We start from the raw sequence: 21,952 nt of genomic DNA on the forward strand, positions 1-21,952 counted from the left end.
GTAAAGTCAGAATGGCAGGCAGGAAGGTGGTAAAAATATCAAACGTACTGAGGGGTACAAGGAATCAAACATTTACTGGCTGCCTACTGCCCACAGTATGTTTTATACACTTCATGTCAATTAAATGTGAAGTTCCAGTTATCTGTCAATAGAATAGCATCACTACCACCATTCTATGCCTTTGTTTTAACTGCTTTCACGGAAAGTACAAATTGTGAGATAACAATACATTTTTGCCGAAAGCAGCATATCAACATGCACTAATGGATATTTGCCATTTCTAAGATCTTACAAAAGTGTGCAACATTAGCACACAGAATCACAAAAGCTGTTATTACTTTACTTAAATCTAGGGTTTTCATCCTGGGCACCATTTGGCCAGCATCATGACTTACTGGTTCCATCACTGGGCAAAACTGAGCATAGGAACAGCCAGTGTTCAGCAATTAGGTTCTGAGAAAAAAATCAGTGGATCTTTTTCTGTTTTTACCTAACAGTTTTAGTGGCACCTAATTGTAAATCACCAACACTGAAGATATAAAGTTGTGGAATGAAAACGTCTCTTTGCAAGCACTAGCCCACAGCTGATTATTTTCAAAGATCCAAGTGGCAGACAGCTCATACTGCAGTAGCTATCAAATCAAAAGCATATTTTCTACTCGCCTCCAACCCAACTTGGCCTCTCTTCTCCAGCTAGCACTGATTTTTCTGAGCTCATTCTTTTGTTGCTGTCTCTTGCTCCACTTCCCATTTCTAGTCTCCTCTGACTGCCTCTCTATGTCTGGAACTGGTGCAGATTCTTTCATAGCTGCAAGGTCCAACACTGATCTATGATTAAAACCAATCATCCAGCATGTTGCCACCCCCCCCCCCAAAAAAAAAGCATTTTGCACCACCTCCAAAACAGCATGGTTTAAAGGTTCAGGATCACAAACCTGGAAGGAACCTGAGGGAGAGTCCTCACGTATGTGAGTCACTTACTCTGATGGAACAATTTTAAGAACATTAGAGATACGTTCAGAGATGTAATGTGACTTGGCCAAGGCTGTGCAGCTAAACCAGAGACAGAAAGAAAGTGAGCCATCATCTACTACACTACAAAAAAATCCAAGATTAAGGTTAAGAAAAGCCAGAATAAAAAGAAACCAGAGTAAAAGGTCTAATAGTTAAGAAAAGTCTCTAGGACCTCTCCAGACTTTTAAATGGAATAAAAGCAATCTTTATAATATAATGAGAAATGCTGCCATTAAGGATCACAGTGCAATTATTCTCAGTTTTGAAACTGAACCCGCGACCGCAAATGTCACTGATAAATTAATTGAGTGAAAGAAGGATTAAGGAGACACATGAAGATAAAAGCCAAAGGAAATCAACCCTTTTACAAGCAGATCATCCCAGTCATCATAAAGGTTAAGTTTCAGCTTACTTTATAGAGCACTGACAGATCCCATTTAATTTCAGTGAAAAGCAACAAGATATTTACAACATTTTTAAAAACATCAATTCAGAAATACTAAATCAAGCAAGCATGCAAAATTCAGAATATAAACAAATACAAAGCCAGGTTGCCCAAATACACTTCTCAGGTGAAGATAGATTTGCAGCTGTCCAACAGAACCAACGGAACCAGGAGCAGAAAGGGACACCTCAGAGATCAGGAGGCTGATTTCCTCACTTCATAAATGAGCAAAATGAGCAGACATGAACTGGAAAAGCTCACACAGCTACATTAGTGGCATATACAGATCTAATTCCTAGTGTGATTTGCAACTCCACATATTTAAAACACATGGAGAAAAATACCCAGAACACATGAAGGCCACCGATTTAAACACAACATCTCTAGACTAACCCCAGGGGACAGGGTAAAGCTGCTAGCACAGCACAGCAGCACAACGCACATGGCTAAGAGATTAGATGGAAATATCTCCTGAAGAACTTTAATGCTCAGCCTTCACTATACAATCAAGTTTCCATTCAGTTTTCTAATTTATGTCACAATGTGCTAGTTTATAAAAAAAAGTACATTCTTCAGCTTTCTTCCACCCTCTTTCACCTATCTTAGAAATGGAGTATTGGGTATTTTTAATGTAAGTATGTTATATATGTACACATTAATTGCATATTTTAGAAATAAACAAAATCCATGATATTTTGGTAACTCATAGTGTATTTATAAAATGAAAAGCTCTCTACAAAATACACTTTTCACTGGGAAAATAAATAAAACAGACAAATGGATCTACGCAAAGCAAACATGAACTTTGGTAGATTTCAGTGTAGGACAGTCCACAACAAGCTTATTTGCCCTTTTTCCCCCAGAGCTGCTCAGCTTCCAAGTTAAGAATTTTAAAAATATTTTGAAGTGAGATTTTATTATGTTGAATTTCTTCATTCCACATCATCTTCAGCCAAGCTCTGAGCACTTACAATTCTCTGAAAGAAAAAAAAAAAAATTCAAGTGTTATAAGCATGTAATCAGGATTCTAAGTTCAACAGAAAATGCTCTTTGATTCAAAGAATCAAATCTTGCTAATAGTTCACCCATTTTGACATTTATTTCAACAGTTAACCGTTTATATATTGTTATCATCTACTAAGAAAACGATGATCATCCTATTGCCAGTTCCATCTCAAAATTTAAATCAAAAAAAAAATAATATTACATTATGCTATATGTTAGCCAATTACGTAACTCGAACCAGAAAGAGTTTCAGATCTCTTCATTCCCATACAAACTAAGAATACTGATCAGTACTTTATAACTTTTAAGTTATGCTTATCTTTCATATAAATGGGATTTTTGCACTTTTGAGTAGGGATTTAGGGATGTAATCTAATAGCTCCAAATTCAAAGCCCACCTCAGCAGGGGTGAAACTGTGTTATTAGAAAAGTGAGGTCAGAGAGTGCTGTATGACATAAGATCCAGGCTATGCCATCTTGACTCCATGTCCTCTATTAGGCCACCTTACTTACGTAAGGCATAACCTCTCAGAAGAGGAGGCAGAGAGCTAGTTTTAGAAATACGTCAAGAGTGGCATGGGTCTGGGGCCTGTGACTTAACACTAAGATACATACTGCCAGGTCTACCTCTGGGCCACAACCTCTAGATCTTATTCCTAGTCATTGAGTGCTTTGTAATTGGGAAAGAAAATTTCAAGCACCAATATTTCTCCAATATGATTTTATGATTTCACCATGTTCATTAAGCTCATTTTCAGATGCCTCTAAACATTCCATTCACAGAAATTCCACACTTATTTCATAACATTTCTAGTCCTTACCTGACTAATTGTTGGGAGTTTAGTGAGCAGCATCTGGAACACTGGCGGTGGAAGAGTTTGCTGTAATACTTGTAGCAACTGCTGTGGCTGCCCACATACAGCAATTGCATTTGTCAGATGGTCCACACCCTTCTCATATTCACCTGTAAGGTTCATATAAAATTGTAACCTGAAAAGCCTTCGCCTTTGTCAAAAAAATTCAACTTTTCACACCATCTCCAAGTGATGCAGATCAAAACCCGTGTAAGTAAAAAACTGAAAATAATCTATAGTGTATTCATATATCTGAATATTATTCATCTGTTATCAAGAATGAGTCAGATTACATATTCTAATATGGAGATGCCCCCAATCTACATACATACATACATAAGGGGAAAAGTACAGTGTAGAAATATATTTCCAAAAGCATTACTAAGAAATTACGAACAACTGAAAAGTACTTTTCTATGAAAAGAGCAAACTTAGGAGATGGATGACAGAAGTAGAAAACTTACTCAATTTTGCTTTAAACCAACCACTTGTACCAAATCAATGTTATCACATGGAAATAAAAAATTTTTAAATGATACCAGTTGGAAAAATGTTCACCTTGATAAAACTATGTCAGGAAGAAGCAGGTAACAAAACAGTGATCGATCTCTAAGTGACAGTATTTATTTGCTTTATCTATAAATTTTCTTTAATAGTGTCTTATAACTCTTGGAAGAAAAAATTAAGTTAAGGCTTACAGGTTTTTAAGGTTTACTTAATAAATATCAATTAACTGTCATGTGATCCTTGTCCTGAGTTGATTCTACCTTAAATAAAATTCTAAAAAATTCTAATATTTTCTGAATAAAATTTTGTGCTATAAGGGGCCAAGTGTTGTAGAGCAGAAGGTTAAGCTGCCACTTGGGACTCCTAAATCCCATACTAGAGTGCCAGTTCAATTCCTAGCTACTCTGCTGCCCAGCCATCCAGCTTCCTGCTATCGCATCATGGAAGCAGAATATGGCCCACGTGTCTGGGGCCCATTATCCATGTGGAAGTCCTGGATGAAGTTCCAGGCTCCTGGTTTCAACCTGGCCCAGCCTGGACTGTTGCAAGCATTTGGTGAGTAAACTAGTAAATGGAAGATCTCTCTCCCTATCACTATGCCTTTTGAATAAATTTTTAAAAAAAATTTTAAATACTGATACAGGCTGAGATATGAGTCTCTCCCAGTTCTGTACCATTTCTGAACAGAGATATTTGCTGCCTTGGCTTCAAATTATCCTTCTTAGGAAGTATGTATGGTGAACATCTTTGGAATTACAAAGTATCTCCCTTTGGAACAAGGCTCTATTTGTGTTTCATTCAGAATATAATCGACATTTATGGCAAACCAAAAACATCTTTTTAAAGATTGCTTCCATAAATTCAGGGCTCCTCTCCTATACACAAACCCACTATGTGTACTGGTGGGTACGCACTGTGGGGCTCAAAGAACCAGGCAAATGACAATACCCCGGCTACTGCTATTACAGTGAGTAATAAGCTGTCTTTTGTGTGACTCAGGCATCTCATGTCTTCAGCCAGCACCCATAAAATGGGCAAACCAATATACATGGTAAAATTTCAGATCCTTCACCTTCTGATACCATAAAGATTATGTTTTCAATTAAGCTGTTTTTATTTACTAAGCAATCATTCATTAAAAAATTTCAGAGTAAACCAATCTTAGTAAGAATGAGTTTTCAATTATATTTATTAGATATTTTCTAACAGTGCTTTTCTAGTACCGACTTTAGACATATGGCCTAGCAGTTAGGACACTGCCCAGGATATATCAGAGCACCTGTGCTCAAGTCCTAGCTCCACTCCCAAGTCCAGTTTCCTGCAAATGCAGACCTAGAAGGCAGCAGAAGATGGCTCAGGTAGTTAGCTGGGGTCCTGCCACCTATATGAGAATCGGATTCAGTTCCTAGCTCCTGTCTTCAGTCGGGCCTAGACCTAGTGTTGTGGGCATTTGGGGACTGAGTCAGCAGAAGGGCGATCTCTGTCTTCTCTCTTCAAACAAATATGTATTTTTAAAAACCATTATTTATCCAAGGGGCTCAAACACTCCCTCCTCAATCTTTATTCTCCTAACATTTAGCAAGTACCAGAAACAGTGTTCTTTGTGGTTTATAGGAACAGATTCACATCATTATCAGAACCTTCAGTCAGTTACTAGCCTTAGTCCTCATTAAGAGAAATTAAGAAATTGCTTAAAGTTATAGAGCCCAGGGCTTCTTAAGTCCAGAACTTTGTTTATATTGCTAACTTCTACCTTAACACAAGTAACAGCACAGTTGAACTAAATTTGATTTATTCTAAACTAAGTCAACAGCCAATGACACAAGAAGGCTTCCCAAAAGACAAATCAAAGATACAACCAAAAATTTTCTCAGCCTTTTTGAAAGCAATTCACGACCTAAGATAATGTCATCAGATCATTCCTAACCATTGTACTTCTTTTTGTCCCCAAGAGTGGCTGGTTTCCAATATCCTCCTACCATCAGACCTCATGCCTTTGAAGCTGCAAGCTGATGACAAGCATGGCTCTCATAATTGTCACTCCTGGTGTTCTTTGTAGGACCCTGAATTTGGTAATATGATGGTGTATCTCTTATTCTACCAATTAGCTGCTGTGTAAAGATTAAGAAAGCTGGCCGGCGCCGTGGCTTAACAGGCTAATCCTCCGCCTTGCGGCGCCGGCACACCGGGTTCTGGTCCCGGTTGGGGCGCCGGATTCTATCCCGGTTGCCCCTCTTCCAGGCCAGCTCTCTGCTATGGCCCGGGAGTGCAGTGGAGGATGGCCCAAGTCCCTGGGCCTTGCACCCACATGGGAGACCAGGAGAAGCACCTGGCTCCTGGCTTCGGATCAGCGAGATGCGCCGGCCGCAGCGGCCATTGGAGGGTGAACCAACGGCAAAAAGGAAGACCTTTCTCTCTGTCTCTCTCACTATCCACTCTGCCTGTCAAAAAAAAAAAAAAAAAATTAAGAAAGCTTTGGGGTAAAAATGTGAGTACTGTGGGGTCTCTGATAGCACCTAAATATAGTAAAGTTTTCCAAGAGCTTCTTCAACACCTCTCAACCATAGTCTGAAACAGCTGAATCTCTATTGCCAATGTAAGAACTGTGATTCTAATCTATACACCGTTTCAGGATACCCCAATTGTGTTGGCAATTGCCATATGGGTATGTTCAGCCACCATGCTGACCTGCTTGTAATTTCTGAAATGATGTCGTAAAGCTGCCCACCACAAGAGTGGTGCACCTCTGTTGTGCACTGATTCAGTAATGTTCAGTGAAGAGGTATATGTGATCAAGAAATTGGCTCAGTTCCTTTTTAGACATAATAAAACATCTCTGAACCAACTTTGATAATTATCTTTTCTGCAAATCCAACAATGTTAAAAAATATATCCGGGTACACTGACACGACCTCAATTAATCAACTTGTCTTGCAAAGCAGATGTTACTATCAGTTTTGCTGTCTAGATAGCCACAGCATTAGCAGTACCTTTTGTTAGTACCAAGAGTAACAAGAGCATCATACAGGAGCCAGCTCTGTGGTGCAGTAGGTGAAGCCACTGCCAGTGATGCTGGCACCACTTTCAATCCCACTTGTCTTGCTTCCAATCTAGCCCAGGGGTAATGTGGCCAAGAAGGCAGCAGAGGATGGTCCAAGTACTTGGGTCCCTGCCATGTATGTGGGAACCCAGATGGAGCTCTAGGCTCCTGGCTTAGAACTGGGCCAGCACCAGCCACTGTGGCCATCTGGAAAGAGAACCAGTCGATGGAATGTCTCTCCCTGTCACTCTCTTTTCAAAATAAATAAATTTTAAAAAATAAAAAAAAAAAAACCAGCATCAGATAATCATCTATTGCACAATATGGAAAGATCAAACCCAATGTTACAGGAATACAAAGTACTGCCGGCGCAGTGGCTTAAGAGGCTAATCCTCCGCCTTGCGGCACCGGCACACCAGGTTCTAGTCCCGGTTGGGGCGCCAGATTCTATCCTGGTTGCCCCTCTTCCAGGCCAGCTCTCTGCTATGGCCCGGGAGTGCAGTGGAGGATGGCCCAAGTCCTTGGGCCCTGCACCCGCATGGGAGACCAGGAGAAGCACCTGGCTCCTGGCTTCGGATCAGCGCAGTACGCCGGCCACAAGCGGCCATTGGAGGGTGAACCAACGGCAAAAAGGAAGACCTTTCTCTCTCTCTCTCTCACTATCCACTCTGCCTGTAAAAAAAAAAAAAAGGAATACAAAGTACTACCGTTCAGAATTAAGCCCAGCTTTAGCAACTGATGGGATTCTTCTCCCTTTCCCCAATACCCACAACCTCTCTCTCAGATCACTGGAGGAACTGAAGTGTTTGTTAGGTCTGTAAAAGACCTAGGAATATTTCTTGAATCTTTCTCCTGTTCTCACATTTTAATTGGTTCTCCTACATACTTTTGGCCTGGGCCAGCCAGCCCTGGCTGTGGCAGGCATTTGGAGTGAAGCAGCAAACTGAAGCACATGCTTGCTAATGCTCCATCACTCTGCCTTTCAAATACATAAAACTTATAAATAAAAAATATGACTTCTTGGGAAATGGAAGACATGAATAAAAGAAAAAAAAGCCACCACTTTAGTTTATCTCTTCCCATAAAAGATACAAATGAAACATGCACACATACGATCATGCAGTTCAATTTTAAATCTATAATGATGCAGCAATGAGAATAAGAAAAACAACTTAAAGTCGATGTCATTTTTATCAATAACTATGTACTTCAAAAGTACTTTTGGTTAGCCGGCGCCGTGGCTTAACAGGCTAATCCTCCGCCTTGCGGCGCCGGCACACCAGGTTCTAGTCCCGGTTGGGGCACCGATCCTGTCCCGGTTGCCCCTCTTCCAGGCCAGCTCTCTGCTGTGGCCAGGGAGTACAATGGAGGATGGCCCAAGTCCTTGGGACCTGCACCCCATGGGAGACCAGGATAAGCATCTGGCTCCTGCCATCAGATCAGCGCGGTGCACCGGCCGCAGCGCGCCTACCGCGGCGGCCACTGGAGGGTGAACCAACGGCAAAAGGAAGACCTTTCTCTCTGTCTCTCTGTCCACTCTGCCTGTCAAAAAAAAAAAAAAAAAAGTACTTTTGGGATAAATGTTAATATGACACAAAAAAGATTACTGAGGGGCCTGGTACTGTGACATAATGAGTAAAGCCAGAGCCTGCAGTGCCAGCATCCCATATCGGTGCCGGTTCAAGTCCTAGCTGCTCCACTTCCCACCCAGCTCCCTGCTATGACCTGGAAAAGCAGTAGAAGATGATGGCTCAAGTCCTTGGGCCCCTGCACCCGTATAGGAGATCTGGAAGAAGCTCCTGGTTCCTGATTTTGACCTGGCCCAGCCTTGGCCATTCAGTGAGTAAACTAGCAGATGGAAGACCTCTCCCTCTCTCTCCCTGTAACTCTGCCTTTCAAATTTATCAATTTCATAATTTAACTCTGTAACAGGAATCTTTGAAGGGAAAAAAATCCCCTTAATTTTGTCAGAGGGAATAAATAAGGCACAAATTAATGAAGTCTAAATTCTGGATGAGATACTACTGGTTACTTCTGAAATGAGGTGTCATGAACTCACCATGTGATCCTGATTAGGTAAATTAACCTTCTCTGGGACTTAATTAGCCATTCTTTCCTATAAACACTGGAAAACACCTGAAGATTAGATGAAGGCATTGAATAGTATATTCCTGCCTCACATGCTTCAGTTACTATCTACATATTGCACCACAGCTATATATAGAGTCTAAACTACTTAATAGTAACCTCGTTTGGAAAAATTATATTTTTTGTCATATGATATAGCAAGAACTAAAATTCAATTAAAATACACTATAGGCGATGATAACCCAAAGAAATATTTCTCTCTAGAACTAGTCTTATATAAATAATCACACTGCTAAGTATTCAAAATATGTCTTGAAATATTTACACTTCTTTTCCTAAAAATAACCAAGCTACATAGGAAAAACCTCTTATCATCATAAATTTATGTGTTTAAAGAATAGTATTAGTTCTATACTCTTTTAATGATTATTACCTTGAGCTAGTAACTCTTCTCCAAGCTGTATTTCTTCAAGGAAGAACTTCTGAACAGCTTCTGCATCTTTAAGGTCAGGTAACTATTGGGAAATAGACTCATTAGTAACTGACATCAAAATTATGCCAAAACCAATGAAAATTTTAAAAAATTGAATAGCTAATTCTAAAATTGGTAAGAGACAGTTATTCTTAGCACTTTTACCAATTATATCTATAATCAAATGAATGAAAGAAAAAATGCTAATTAAGTTGGTATTTTAGTAGTTCCTAGAAAGCTCTGAATCATATTTAAGAAAAAATGAGGGGCTGGCGCTGTGGTGTAGCGGATAAAGCCGCTGCCTACAATGCTGGCATCCCATATAGGCGCCGGTTCAACTCCTGGCTGCTCCACTTCCGATCCAACTCTCTGCTATGGCCTAGGGAGGCAGTAGAAGATGGCCCAAGTCCTTGGGCCCCTGCACCTGTGTGAGAAACCTGGAGGAAGCTCCTGGCTTCTGATCGGCACAGCTCCAGACGTTGCAGCCAAGTAGGGAATAAACAGGTGGATAGAAGACCTCTCTTTCCCTGCCTCTCCAAATAAATAAATATTTAAAAAAAAAAAAAGAAAAAAATGAAAGCTACCAATATCTATACCATCTATACATTGTTATTTTTTGATTGCTACTATGATAGACTTTTAAACAACTGTAATCAATTTGTTTTTCTGATTCAGCATTATTTCATATAGATTTTTAATGCCATCTAAAAGATGAATTTTTTTAAAATTTTGACAGGCAGAGTTAGACACTGAGACAGAGAGAAAGATCTTCCTTTTTCCGTTGGTTCACCCCCCAAATGGCTGTTATGGCCTATGTGCTGCGCTGATCTGAAGCCAGGCGCCAGGTGCTTCCTCCTGGTTTCCCATGAGGGTGCAGGGCCCAAGGACTTGGGCCATCCTCCACTGCCTTCCTGGGCCACAGCAGAGAGCTGGACTGGAAGAGGAGCAAACAGTCTAGTACCTGGTGCCCCAACTGGGACTAGAACCCGGGGTGCCGGTGCCACAGGCAGAGGATTAGCCAAGTGAGCCACAGCCGGGCAATCATTTTCTTTTTGTTGGGCATCTGAGCTACTTGTAAATTTTTTTGCAATTAAAATTATAAGTAGTTATTCAAATGTTTGTATTGTTTTATTTTGTGAGGTGTACCTGAATGATTATGGAAATATATAATGCCACCAGTTATATGGCTTATCTTTCTAAAAATGGAAAACTGTTATAAAAGTCCTTTTTTTTATTTAAAAATCTATACTTCAACAAAGTTTTTAGTTTTGGATCATATCATATACACTTATAATCCAGCAACAGTGAAAAACGTGAAGTCTCTAGTAGAGGTATCTTTCACTACCTCCAGCATTTAGCAATAATTTATTGTATTCTTTAATCTACAAATATTCACTAATACATATCTACATCTATTTTTCTGGGTTGTAATTGAGACAAGGCTACCAAAAAGACAACAAAGGGCAACTAATGAAGGATAATCTGTAGCTGAACTAAATTACTCACCCATTCCTAAAAACAAACTATTTTAAAATAGAGTATCAACGTCCAACATCAACCAGTTTTCTCAAAACACATACTGAAGCATATTTTTAGGTGATATGATATTTCTGTAAAGGATAAATATATAGTATTTAAACAAATCACAAATGGTTGTTACCTTAGAAAGCCCAGCTCTCTCTTTGGCAAGCTTTTGTTTCTTTCTTCCTACAAGAAATGAAATACGGTATTTTCATTTTGCCATTAGCAAACGTCAAATTCCTGTGGTGGTCATTAATGAATTCCATTTACGGACATTCCTGACTAGAACCCTGCCTTACATGGTCCCCCTGTCAAGGCCACATGAACAGGTCTAGTCAGTAAGCTACAGGCAACACGACATTTTCAGGCAGGAGGTTTTTTCCTTCTTTCTGGGAAACCTGCTCAGCAACTCACAAGATGGAGACAGTTCAACAGCTAAAGTAATGACAATAAGCAGAGCTGAGATGCCCTGCCCTGCAGCCTGCACAGGATATATAAAGGGGAAGTAGAACATTGCTTTTAGGGCATTACTGAGATACACCAGAGCCTACCTTTAATAACAGTTAAAAATTAATGTCATTCTTTTTTTAAAAAAAGATTTATTTATTTATCTGAAAGTCAGAGTTTGTACACAGAGAGAGGAGAAGAGGCAGAGAGAGAGAGCTCTTCCATCCGATGGTTCACTTCCTAACTGTCCGCAACGGCCGGAGCTCCAAAGCTAGGAGCCAGAAGATTCTTCCAGGTCTTGCACGTGGGTGCAGGGGCCCAAGCACTTGGGCCATCTTCTACTGCTTTCCCAGGCCATAGCAGAGAGCTGGATTAGAAGTAGAGCAGCCAGGACTAGAACCGGTGCCCATATGGGATACCGGCAATGGCAATGCAGGCGGCAGTTTTACCTGCTTCGCCACAGCACTGGCCCCAATGTCATTCTTAAATAGGATAAAAATAACATTTGAGAAAGTTTTCTAAAAATTACAATACAGTATTTAGGTAGTTGGTAAAAGTTGGGAGGAGACACAGTTCAGAAATGCACTATTATGCTAAAATCTTAACTGAACTACTGCTGGCTATTTAAGACTTTCGCCTAGAATATGTAGTTTGTTTTGTAAGTCTTTTTTTACTACAAAATCAAGAAACTAAAAATCTGAGAAGAGATGCTTAAAGCTCTAAGATATTAATCAATTCCTTTTTTAAAAAATTATTTAATTTTTTGGAAAGAGTTACAGAGAGAAAGGAAGAAACAGATAAGGCTCTTCAATCTACTGGTTCAGTCCCCAAATGGTCAAAACAACCAGTACTGAAACTAGGAGCCAGGAGCTTCCTCCCAGTCTCCCACATGGGTGCAGGGGCCCAAGCATTTGAGCCATCTTCCACTGCTTTCCCAGGCCATTTAGCAGGGAGCTGGAGGGGAAGGTGAACAGCCAGGACAAGAACCAGCATCCATATAGGACGCCAGCATCACAGGCAGTGGCTTTACCTGCTAGCCACAACGCAGGCCCCAACTAATCAACTCTTAAATCAATCCATCAATAACAGGAAACTCAGTACTATTTTTTCCCCCTCGGCGCTATTTTAAATTCCTCTTTATTGGTATACCCCATGTTAAAGGGTGCTGGCAAAGGGGCCAATGTTGTGGCTAGGGGATTAAGCCACAGACACTAGCATCCCATACAGGAGTGCTGGTTTGAGTTGCCGCTCTGCTTCAGATCCAGCTCCTTACTAGTGCACCTGGGAAGGCAGTCAAGACTGCTTAACAGCTCCATACTTTAGCCTACTGCCCTTTGAAGGAGACCAAAACGGCTCCTGGCTTCAGCCTGGCCCAAATCTGGCTGCAGTGGCCATTTAGGGAGTAAATCAGCAGGTGAAAGTTCTCTCTCTCTCTGCCTTTCAAAGAAATCTTTAAAAAAATTGAAAAGGGGTGTTGGCATAGAGTAAGCAAAGCAATTTTTTAGTCCAAATGGCCTGTTTTGTATCCAAGCTCTTCCATTTACTAGCAGTATGTGATTGGGCAAGTTATAATAACCTGGGCATCTCTTTTCATACAACTGTTTAACAGTACCAACTTCATAGAGATGACAAATTATTTCTTAAAATTCCTGGTTTACAATACATGTGCCATGTAATAAGCATTTCTTTTTTTAAATTAATTTATTTTTTTATTTGACAGTAGAGTTATAGACAGAGAGAAAGGTCTTCCTTCTATTGGTTCACTCCCCTAATGGCCGCTAGGGCCAGCACTGCACCAATCCGAAGCCAGGAGCCGGGTGCTTCCTTCCGGTCTCCCATGCGGGTACAGGGCCCAAGCACTTGGGCCATCCTCCTCTGCCCTTCCGGGGCCACAGCAGAGAGCTGGACTGGAAGAGGAGCAACCAGGACTAGTACTCGGCGCCCCAACTAGGACTAGAACCAGGGGTGTGGCACCACAGGCAGAGGATTAGCCAAGTGAGCCATGGCCCTGGGCTGTAATAAGCATTTCAAATTGAGTTATTCCCTCAGTAAGGGTTGTTTTATGCTAACTACCTAAAGTAATCATCACTGAGTACTACCAATGATATGGAAAATTACTGTGACACAACTAAGGAAGGTCAAGGCTCATTTACTTACTAGCTTAATGACCTTAGGCAAAGGTAAGGCCTGCCTAACCTTTTAAGACTTGCTCTGAGAAATAAAAGCCATATACCAAAGCAAATGTCTTCTGAAAACCTTAGAGTACTCTAAAAATCCAAGTCTCAATTCCCGACTAACATTTGCCTGACACCAGACAGAGGGTTAATTTATTACCATCAAATCAGGGTACTTTTCTTATTCTACTCTTACAAACAAGAGCTAAGCACTCTAGTGCTTAGGTGCCCCTTGCCAACTCTAGTCCCTCAAAACAGACTGCTGATTTTTCTAACTACATTACCTAAGTATACATCACTGGACACTAACTCTGGGGGACACACATACCGAATGGTAACAGATACTATTATCTAACTGCTAAATATCATGGTACAGACTGGAACCCATAACAAGGAGAATAGTAAGACTAGAAGAGAAATGAAAGACTTCACAGAGGAACCTGACACGAAGACAAGAAACACTCGGATGTTAAGAAATCGTTTTTTGGGTGGGCATGAGGCCTAGTGGTTAAAACAACTGCGTTCGATTCTGGGATCCTGCTTCCTGTGAATGCAGACCCCTGGAAACAGCAGGTAATGACTCAGTTGTGTCCCTGCCACCAACGTGGGCGACACTCAATGAATTCCCAACTCTGGGCTCCAGCTCCAGCCCAAGCCTGGCAATTGTGGGTAATTGTGGGCATTTGAGGAGTGAATGAGAAGACAGCAGAGCTCTCAGTCTCCCTTTCTCAAATAAATGATCTTTTTTGTAATTTTAAAAAGGAACTCAATTCTAGTTGCTACAAATCAGATACTATTTACAACATTATCAACAGATAATAAAACAGATATTATCACCCCTAATTCTACACATGACAACATTTACCTAGGTCACAACTAGTACATAATGGAGTGTCAATTCAAACCTGGGCAGATGAAATTTCAGAGCCTGTGCACTCAAGTATTATTCTGCCTCCATACTCAATAGTACGGTGAAATAAAGACATCCCTGTTAGACATTCCTCTAAAAATAAGATATCTCAGAAATGAACATGGGAAGCTTGTGAAATAAACAATAAAAAACACAATTCATTAAGCCAGAATTCAGTGAAAATGGCAAAAATAATAATGAAATCCTGAGTAGAGTGAAACTTAGGTCTACTACTATCCAGCCTTTACAAAACTTTAATAGGATATGGAGGAAGTACAATTTGACTGATATTGTTATCAATTTTTGAAAAAGATCTACTTATGTATTTATTTGAAAGTCAGAGTTACACAGAGAGAAAAGAGGCAGAGAGGCAGAGAGAGAGAGAGGTCTTCCATCCGATGGTTCACTCCTCAATTGGCTGCAATGGCCGGAGCTGTGCCAATCCGAAGCGAGGCGCTTCTTCCAGGTCTCCCACGTGGGTGCAGGGGCCCAAGGACTTGGACCATCTTCTACTGCTTTCCCAGGCGATAGCAGAGAGCTGGATTGGAAGTGGAGTAGCCAGATCTCGAGCCAGCACTTCAGGCCAGGGCGTTAACCCGCACTGGCCCCTACTGTTACCAATTTTAAGATCATTTGGATGCTTTACATTTCTAGCAGTAAGATTAAAATTCTCAAGTCTCCACATGGTGGCAGGGCCCCAGTCACTTAAGTCATCATCACTGCATTAAAAGAAGCTGGAGGGGCCGACACTGTGGCGTAGTGGGCTAAATCCTCCAACTATGCTAGTCCTGGCTGCTCCTCTTTCGATCCAGCTCTCTGCTATGGTCTTCAAAAGCAGAAGATGGCATAAGTATTTGGGACCCTGCATCTGTGTGGGAGACACAGAAGAAGCTCCTGGCTCCTGGTTTCAGCCCAGGTCCGGCCATTGCAGCCATTGGGGAGTGAACCAGCAAATGAAGAGACCTTTCTCTTTCTCTCTCCCTCTCACTGTCTATAATTCTACCTCTCAAATAAATAAATAAATAAAAATCTTAAAAAAAGAAAAAAAACTGGATCACAAGCCAGATCTGTGGCTCAAAGCCAGACACGCTTAATAAGGGATACAGACATCTTAACTACTGGGTCAAATGTGCATCCCTAAATCACTTTAAAGCATATATTTATTTATCTAAAAGATCCATTTATTTATTTGAAAGACAGGGACAGAGAAGGGGAGAGACAGAGATCTTTCATCTGTTGGTTCATTCCTCAAATGGCTCCATCAGCTAGGGCTGGGCCAGGCTTAAGCCAGGAGCCAGAAACTCCATCTGGGTCTCACACACTCAGGTGGCAGAGACTAAAAAAATCCTCTGCCTTCCTAGGCACATTAGCAGGAACCCAGATTCAAAGTGGAGCAGCAGGGACTCCAATAAGGCATGGGGCAGACTCAAGCAGCGGCTTAACCCACTGCAGCACACCACCACTCCCAAAGCATTCATTTAAAGAAGGCTGTATATTAATGAAAGAGGATTCATTTCATTTATTAATGATGAGATTAGTAAATACTCTGCTATTAAAAATCCTGATAATCTGCTCTTGCTACCTGGAGACAAAAGTCTGAATGAATAATGATCCAAATCTAAACATCTAACTTCATCTAATAAACATTTTGTCTCTTCTCCTAAAAAAAAAAAAAGGAAAAAAGCTAAATGATTTGAGAAACTGTCCTTGTACTGCAGATATAAATATTCTACCAAAAACTAGACTAGAAAAATTCAAAATTACTGAACTGAAAGTTATTTCATCCCACATATACTGAATACCTTCAAGTTCTTACAACCAGCCAATCTTGCAATTACCTTCAAACATTTCCCAAAATTACTCTGAATACAAGTTTTACTTGGTCATTAAAAAAAAAATCAAGATAATTCTATTCATAAACAACCGCTAGCATTCATCAATTATGTTTCAGGTAAAGTACTGAAACTCTATACTTAACACCATTTCACAAAAGAAAAACCAAGGCTTTAAGCTGCACAAGTAATTCACTTAAATCACTGCTGACTGCTAAAGTCAGAAAAAAATTTCTTGGATGGAAAATGACAGAAAAGGAACTTTTAAAACTAACATTCCAGGGGGCAGCGCTGTGGCACAGCGTCATCTGCGCACTGGCTGAGTCTTGGCTGCTCCACTTCCCATCCAGCTCCCTGCTAATGGCCTGGGAAAAAAGCCAAAGATGGCCCAAGTCTTTGGGCCCCTGCACCCACGTGGGAGACCCAGAAGAAGCTCCTGGTTTGCTCTGGGGAGTGAGGCGCTCTCTCTGTCTTTCTGTAACTCTGCTTTTCAAATAAATAAATAAATAAATCTATTAAAAAAGAAAAAGAAACTAACATTCCAAAATGTTAGCTTCTCTGATTTCTTCAACCAAATGCAGATTTCGACAGAATTTTTAAAGGAGTTAATTCATTCACCGACTCATTCCCATTTTTTTTTTAAGTTACAGAACTTTAAATTCCAAAGTCACACAGCCAGCGTCTATAGTGGGGCCTCCCCTAATCCTGGCGAGTTCTTCACACATCTGCCCAAAACGAAGGACACTACCTGATTTTACAGCAAAGGAAATTAAGATTCAGAAAGCCCAAGATTATGCGGCTCATCAGTGACTAAGCTGGCTCTGCAAGGCCGGCCTGAACCCAAATCTGCACTCCTTCCATTAGTCTAACTATAAATAAGACAAATTACATCTTTCCTCCTAAAAGGGAAACAGCTAGAACTACATTTAAATGACATCAGATCATCGCATGGATAGTCACGTGAAACACTCGAAGCGACCTAGGATAGCTTAATAAATAACATTAAATTGGATAATCACTTCTTTGTACTTTCTCTGGACTTTTCATGAAGTCCAGAACATGTAAATTTTAACTTCAAAAACTGTTTTGGCTGAGCAACCCGGGCAAGTCAAAAAACATTTCTTATTGCGACAAATTTACTCTTGATTGTTGCAAAAGAACATTCCCCGAAACCCAAGCGGCTCGCTGTGGTTTTGGTGACACGGTTTTTTTTCTTGCACATCTCTTTAAAAAAACAAACAAACAAAAAAAAACATGTCGCAGGTATGAAATAAGACTGATCCACAGGAGAAGCGCAGCCTTTTGGACTCCCCTGCGATTTCTATAGCATTCACTGATATCTTGGAAGCGTTGATAGCGAAGCTACCAAGAAGGTTTAGGAATGCAACAATGATACAGCGCTACATTTACCGATTTAGTTTCAGGCTACATAAAATGTGTCAAATAAAAAAGGCTCGACTTCCGCATGAACAGCTATTTTAAAAGAGGACTAGCAAAAAAAAAAAAATAAAGGGAACACTCCTCCGCCTCCCGCACCAGTTCCCAGACCCTCCATCCCCCAGCCTTAATTTTAATACCAACTAGAGTGCATTTACACGGTAGAAGGGTTTGGGAAAAACAAAATGGAGGGAATCCCGCGGGCCCGCCAGCCCCGGGAGCCCCGGGAGCCCCGGGAGCCACGCCGCCATCGCCTCTTCCGGGCCGCACCACGCGGTCGCTGAGCGCGCGGAGGCGAAGGGCGGCGGCTGCGAGGCAGGGGAGCGCGGGGGTGCGGGTGCGGGCCCAAGGGCGAGGGGGACACACTCACGTTCTCGCAGCCTGTTCTTGAAGTTGGGGTCACTCCGTCTCTTGCGGTCGAAGTAAATGCAATACCCGATGAAAAGGGCCCCGCATACGCCGGCGGCGATGGCGCTGTTCCGGCCCACCATGGTCTCTCGGCTGCGGAATGTGATGGCAGCGGCGAGGCCTCCGAAGCAGCGGTTGGCTGCGAACCCTCAGAGCGGACGGCGCCGCTCCAGACCGTCGCCCGCCGGCCAGGGAAGCGGAAAGAGCGAGCGCGGGCCACTTCCGGCCCAGTCGACCGAGGCCCCCGGGAACGTCTTAGGCAGTGCCTGAGCGCCGGCGCCGCGCTGCTGACGCGCCTGCGCAGCGGGCCCCGCCGCCGCCATTTCCGGCTTTGCTCAGAGGTGGAGGGATTCGGGGCGGAATTACGCACTTCGCTCAAACCCCGGAATGGGAGCTTTTGTCGCCGTGCACAAGGGCGCATCCCATCTGGGAGGGCCTGCCTTGTGCCCACCTCAGCCTCCGCTCCAGGTTCCTGCAGAGGCACACCTTGGGAGGCAGGATGTCGTGCTCAAGTGGTTGGGTTCCAGCCACCCAACTGGGAGACGCAACTGGGGTTCTGTACTCCTGGCTTTGGCCTGGCTCAGCCCTCCCTGTTGCAGACATTTAGGGAGTGAAACAGCTGTGTGTGTGTGTCAGTCACTTTGCCTTTCAAATAAAAACCTGGACACAAGCGCAGTGGCCTGTCCAGCCCAGGCAATACTGTGTGGTCACACATTCATGTGCTGTGTGCTGGGGAGGGTTTCGCTGCTTTAGTTCTGATTTGCACCTTTCTTGCCATTTAAAACTGCCTAAGTGTAGCACTTAGGCCTGAGTCCCATGGGTTCAGAACCTGAGAGGGCAATGGGAGAACCCCCAGTTTATAGCCAGCATCTCATACGAAAATGACCAGGAGTCCCTTAAAGCTGTGGCTCGGGTCTGACGTAAAAGCAGTGTTGGAGAATAGTATGCCCTTAACCAATGAAGTTTAGTTTAACTCTGGGTAGCTGGTGTCAGTTACTGGAAGGGTACTCTCAGGACCTAACCTAGTCCAGAAACCAGGCAATGGCCTCCTGCTTAGGTGAGGATGAACCCGAGATACTGAGGAAGGCTAAAAATTAAACCAAAGGCATGTGTGATGGTGCAGGTGTACCAGAGCAAGTGTTCTGATTACATGCAATAGAGAAAACACCAAATGTTTTTTCTTACACCTACTGCACATCCCAAAAAGTTGCCAGTGAACCGCCAGTACCCATATGTGTTCTGAGCCTCAGGTGTAGGAACAGAAATGATTTAGCCAAAGCTACAGCTAGCAGGAGGCCTTTCGTGGCCATCATGTCATTACTCCTCAATAAACACAGAACATGGCCCTCCTCTCCTACCCCTCACAGTTGTGTGTGTAGTAAATGCAGTACAGAGGCCAGGGCTGTGACGTAGTGGGCTAAGCCTCTGCCTGTGGTGCCGCCATTCCATATGGGTGCTGGTTCGTGTCCCGTTGTTCCTCTTCCAATCCGGCTCTCTGCTATGACCTAGGAAAGCAGTGGAAGATGGCCCAAGTGTTTGGGCCCCTGCACTCACATGGGAGACCCAGAAGCAGCTCTTGGCTCCTGGCTTCAGATGGGCCCAGCTCTGGCCTTTGTGGTCATTTGGGGAGTTAACCAGTGGATGGAAGACCTTTCTAGCTCTCCTTCTCTCTGTAACTCTGCCTCTAAAATAAAATTAAAAAAAAAAAATCAGTCTAAATTTTAATATAGCTACACTGAGGTTGTATTATACCAGGCAACATGTTTTAGCTATTTTTTTTTAAAAGATTTATTTATTTATTTGAAAGTCAGCATTACAGTGAGAGGAAAGGCAGAGAGGTCTTCCATCTGCTGGCTCACTCCCCAGTTGGCCACAACGGCTGGAGCTGTGCTGACCCAAAGCCAGGAGCCAGGAGCTTCTTCTGGGTCTCCCACGTGAGTGCAAGGGCCCAAGGATTTGGGCCATGCTCCACCACTTTCCCAGGCCACAGCAGAGAGCTGGATTTGAAGTGGAGCAGCCAAGTCTCAAACCAGCGCCCACATGGGATGCTGGCACTGCAGGTGGTAGCTTAACCCGCTATGCCACAGCGCCAGCACCCATGTTTTATCTATTTTTTAAATATTTGTGTTTGAAAGGCACAGTTGATTTTCCATCTGTTGGTATACTCCCCAATATAACAACTGGGGCTAGGTAGGCCAAAGCGAGAAACCACGAACTCCATCTGGGTGTCCATCTGGGTGGGAGGGACCCCAGGACTTAAGGTATCATCTGCTGCCTGTAATACCAGAGTGTGCAATAGCAGGAAGCTGGAGTGGAAGCAGAGTTAGAACTCAAGCTAACCATTCCAATATGGGATACAAACATCCTAGGTGGCAGCTTAACGAAACACTCCCCTCCACTCCCAACCCTTGCATTTTTTTTTAAAGATTTATTTATTTATTTGAAAGGCAGAGTTACACAAAGAGAGAGAGAGAGAGGTCTCCCATCCGCTGGTTCACTCCCCAATTGGGTGCAACAGCTAGAGCTGTGTCAATCCAAAGCCAGGAGCCAGGAGCTTCCTCTGGGTCTCCCACGTGGGTGGGGGGGACCAAGGACCTGGGCCATCTTCTACTGCTTTCCCAGGCCTTAGCAGAGAACTGGATCGGAAGTGCAGCAGCCAGGACTCGAACCAGCGCCCATATGGGATGCTGGCACTGCAGGCGGCAACTTTACCCTCTAAGCTACAGTACCACCCCAACACCCCCCTTGCATTTTTAAATACCTGTTGGAAAACACCTATTGCCAAGGAGTGGGGAACATATGGTCCATGAGCTGTGTAAGGCCTGAAAAATCATTTGGTCTGGACTTCCAAAGCAGACTAAGTTTTAAGGCGATAATTTTGTATGGTGCATGAATGATGTTATAAATATCCAAATGGACCTTAGCAGAAAAAAGGTTGCCCACCCTTGGATAGACTCCTGGAATGGAAAACAGCCTAGAAATCAACTAGACAAGTGTTTGTGAGCAGAATCATCAGTGGGTGATGGAATGACTTCAATAGACCATAACTATTTTTAATAAAACAAATGAAAAACACCATAGATAGAACATCACATTAGTAAGGATCAGCACTGTCATGGAAACATTTATGTAAGTTAAAAATACCTGTGTACTGGTCAAAACACAGTGAAAGCCAATGCACATCATAAACTAAGAAGTGTGAAACCACTGTTCTAGTCCAATCTCCTTATTTCACCAACAACGATGTTTTACTACAGAAAGGCAGAGATATTTGCCCACAGAGTCACAGAGCTCGGTCAAGAACCCAGAGATGCCCTTATTCCCCAGTCCAAGTCACAGTTCATCTGCCTAGGGAAATTACTTGGTTAGGTGATATACAGCATTCCTGTGTCTACTCATTCTAAATGATAATTTTTTTAACCTTGCATTTTAATCCCAGGATGATTAGCAGAAAATAAGAGTTTGATTGAGACAGAGTCAAGAAACAAAGATTTCTGAGAACAAAAAGAGTAATAATGCTCAGAAAAGCCAACAGGCGTCATTGCAGTCATTAAAAGCCACTGTTGACCATCCACATATACTCTCATGGCTACAAATATTTAATCAGATTTAACATGATACCAACAGTTCCACAAGTAACAATTAACAAAAGTATCTCGTGGAATTTTTCTGTAAAACTCATACTACTTTTTTCTTGGGTCAAACGTGTTTTAAAACTATTATAGTAACACATGTATATGCCCCTTAGGCAAAGCAAAAATTTCAGCTATACACTAATATGAAGTAAAATTTTAGCAT

At 42.3% G+C, this 21,952-nt stretch overlaps 1 protein-coding gene and 1 non-coding gene across 2 annotated transcripts; both read right to left on the bottom strand.

Moving 5' to 3' along the window:
* Positions 1-1,410: 1,410 nt before the first annotated feature.
* TOMM20 (translocase of outer mitochondrial membrane 20) lies at positions 1,411-18,365 on the bottom strand. Its single transcript, XM_062210635.1, has 5 exons — positions 18,117-18,365; positions 11,086-11,132; positions 9,387-9,468; positions 3,286-3,428; positions 1,411-2,436 (listed from the first exon to the last, which is right to left on the bottom strand). The coding sequence occupies exons 1-5, from the start codon at positions 18,235-18,237 to the stop codon at positions 2,392-2,394; spliced, it is 438 nt and encodes a 145-aa protein (XP_062066619.1). The 5' UTR covers positions 18,238-18,365; the 3' UTR covers positions 1,411-2,391.
* Positions 17,562-17,696, bottom strand: LOC133774046 (small nucleolar RNA SNORA14). Its single transcript, XR_009868024.1, has one exon. It is a non-coding gene; the product is annotated as a small nucleolar RNA SNORA14 (small nucleolar RNA).
* Positions 18,366-21,952: the final 3,587 nt, after the last annotated feature.

This window comes from Lepus europaeus, chromosome 14, assembly GCF_033115175.1.
Source record: "Lepus europaeus isolate LE1 chromosome 14, mLepTim1.pri, whole genome shotgun sequence".
Classification (NCBI taxonomy): Eukaryota; Metazoa; Chordata; class Mammalia; order Lagomorpha; family Leporidae; genus Lepus; species Lepus europaeus.

Bases quoted from the DNA above. Each gene is read 5' to 3' on its own strand.
- TOMM20 (XM_062210635.1), bottom strand. From the start codon at position 18,237: ATGGTGGGCCGGAACAGCGCCATCGCCGCCGGCGTATGCGGGGCCCTT. The intron at 11,133-18,116 runs GTGAGTGTGTCC...CATTTCTTGTAG, and splicing joins CAAGAACAGGCTGCGAGAAC to GAAGAAAGAAACAAAAGCTT. The intron at 3,429-9,386 runs GTAATAATCATT...TGAACCTTACAG, and splicing joins AGAAGAGTTACTAGCTCAAG to GTGAATATGAGAAGGGTGTG.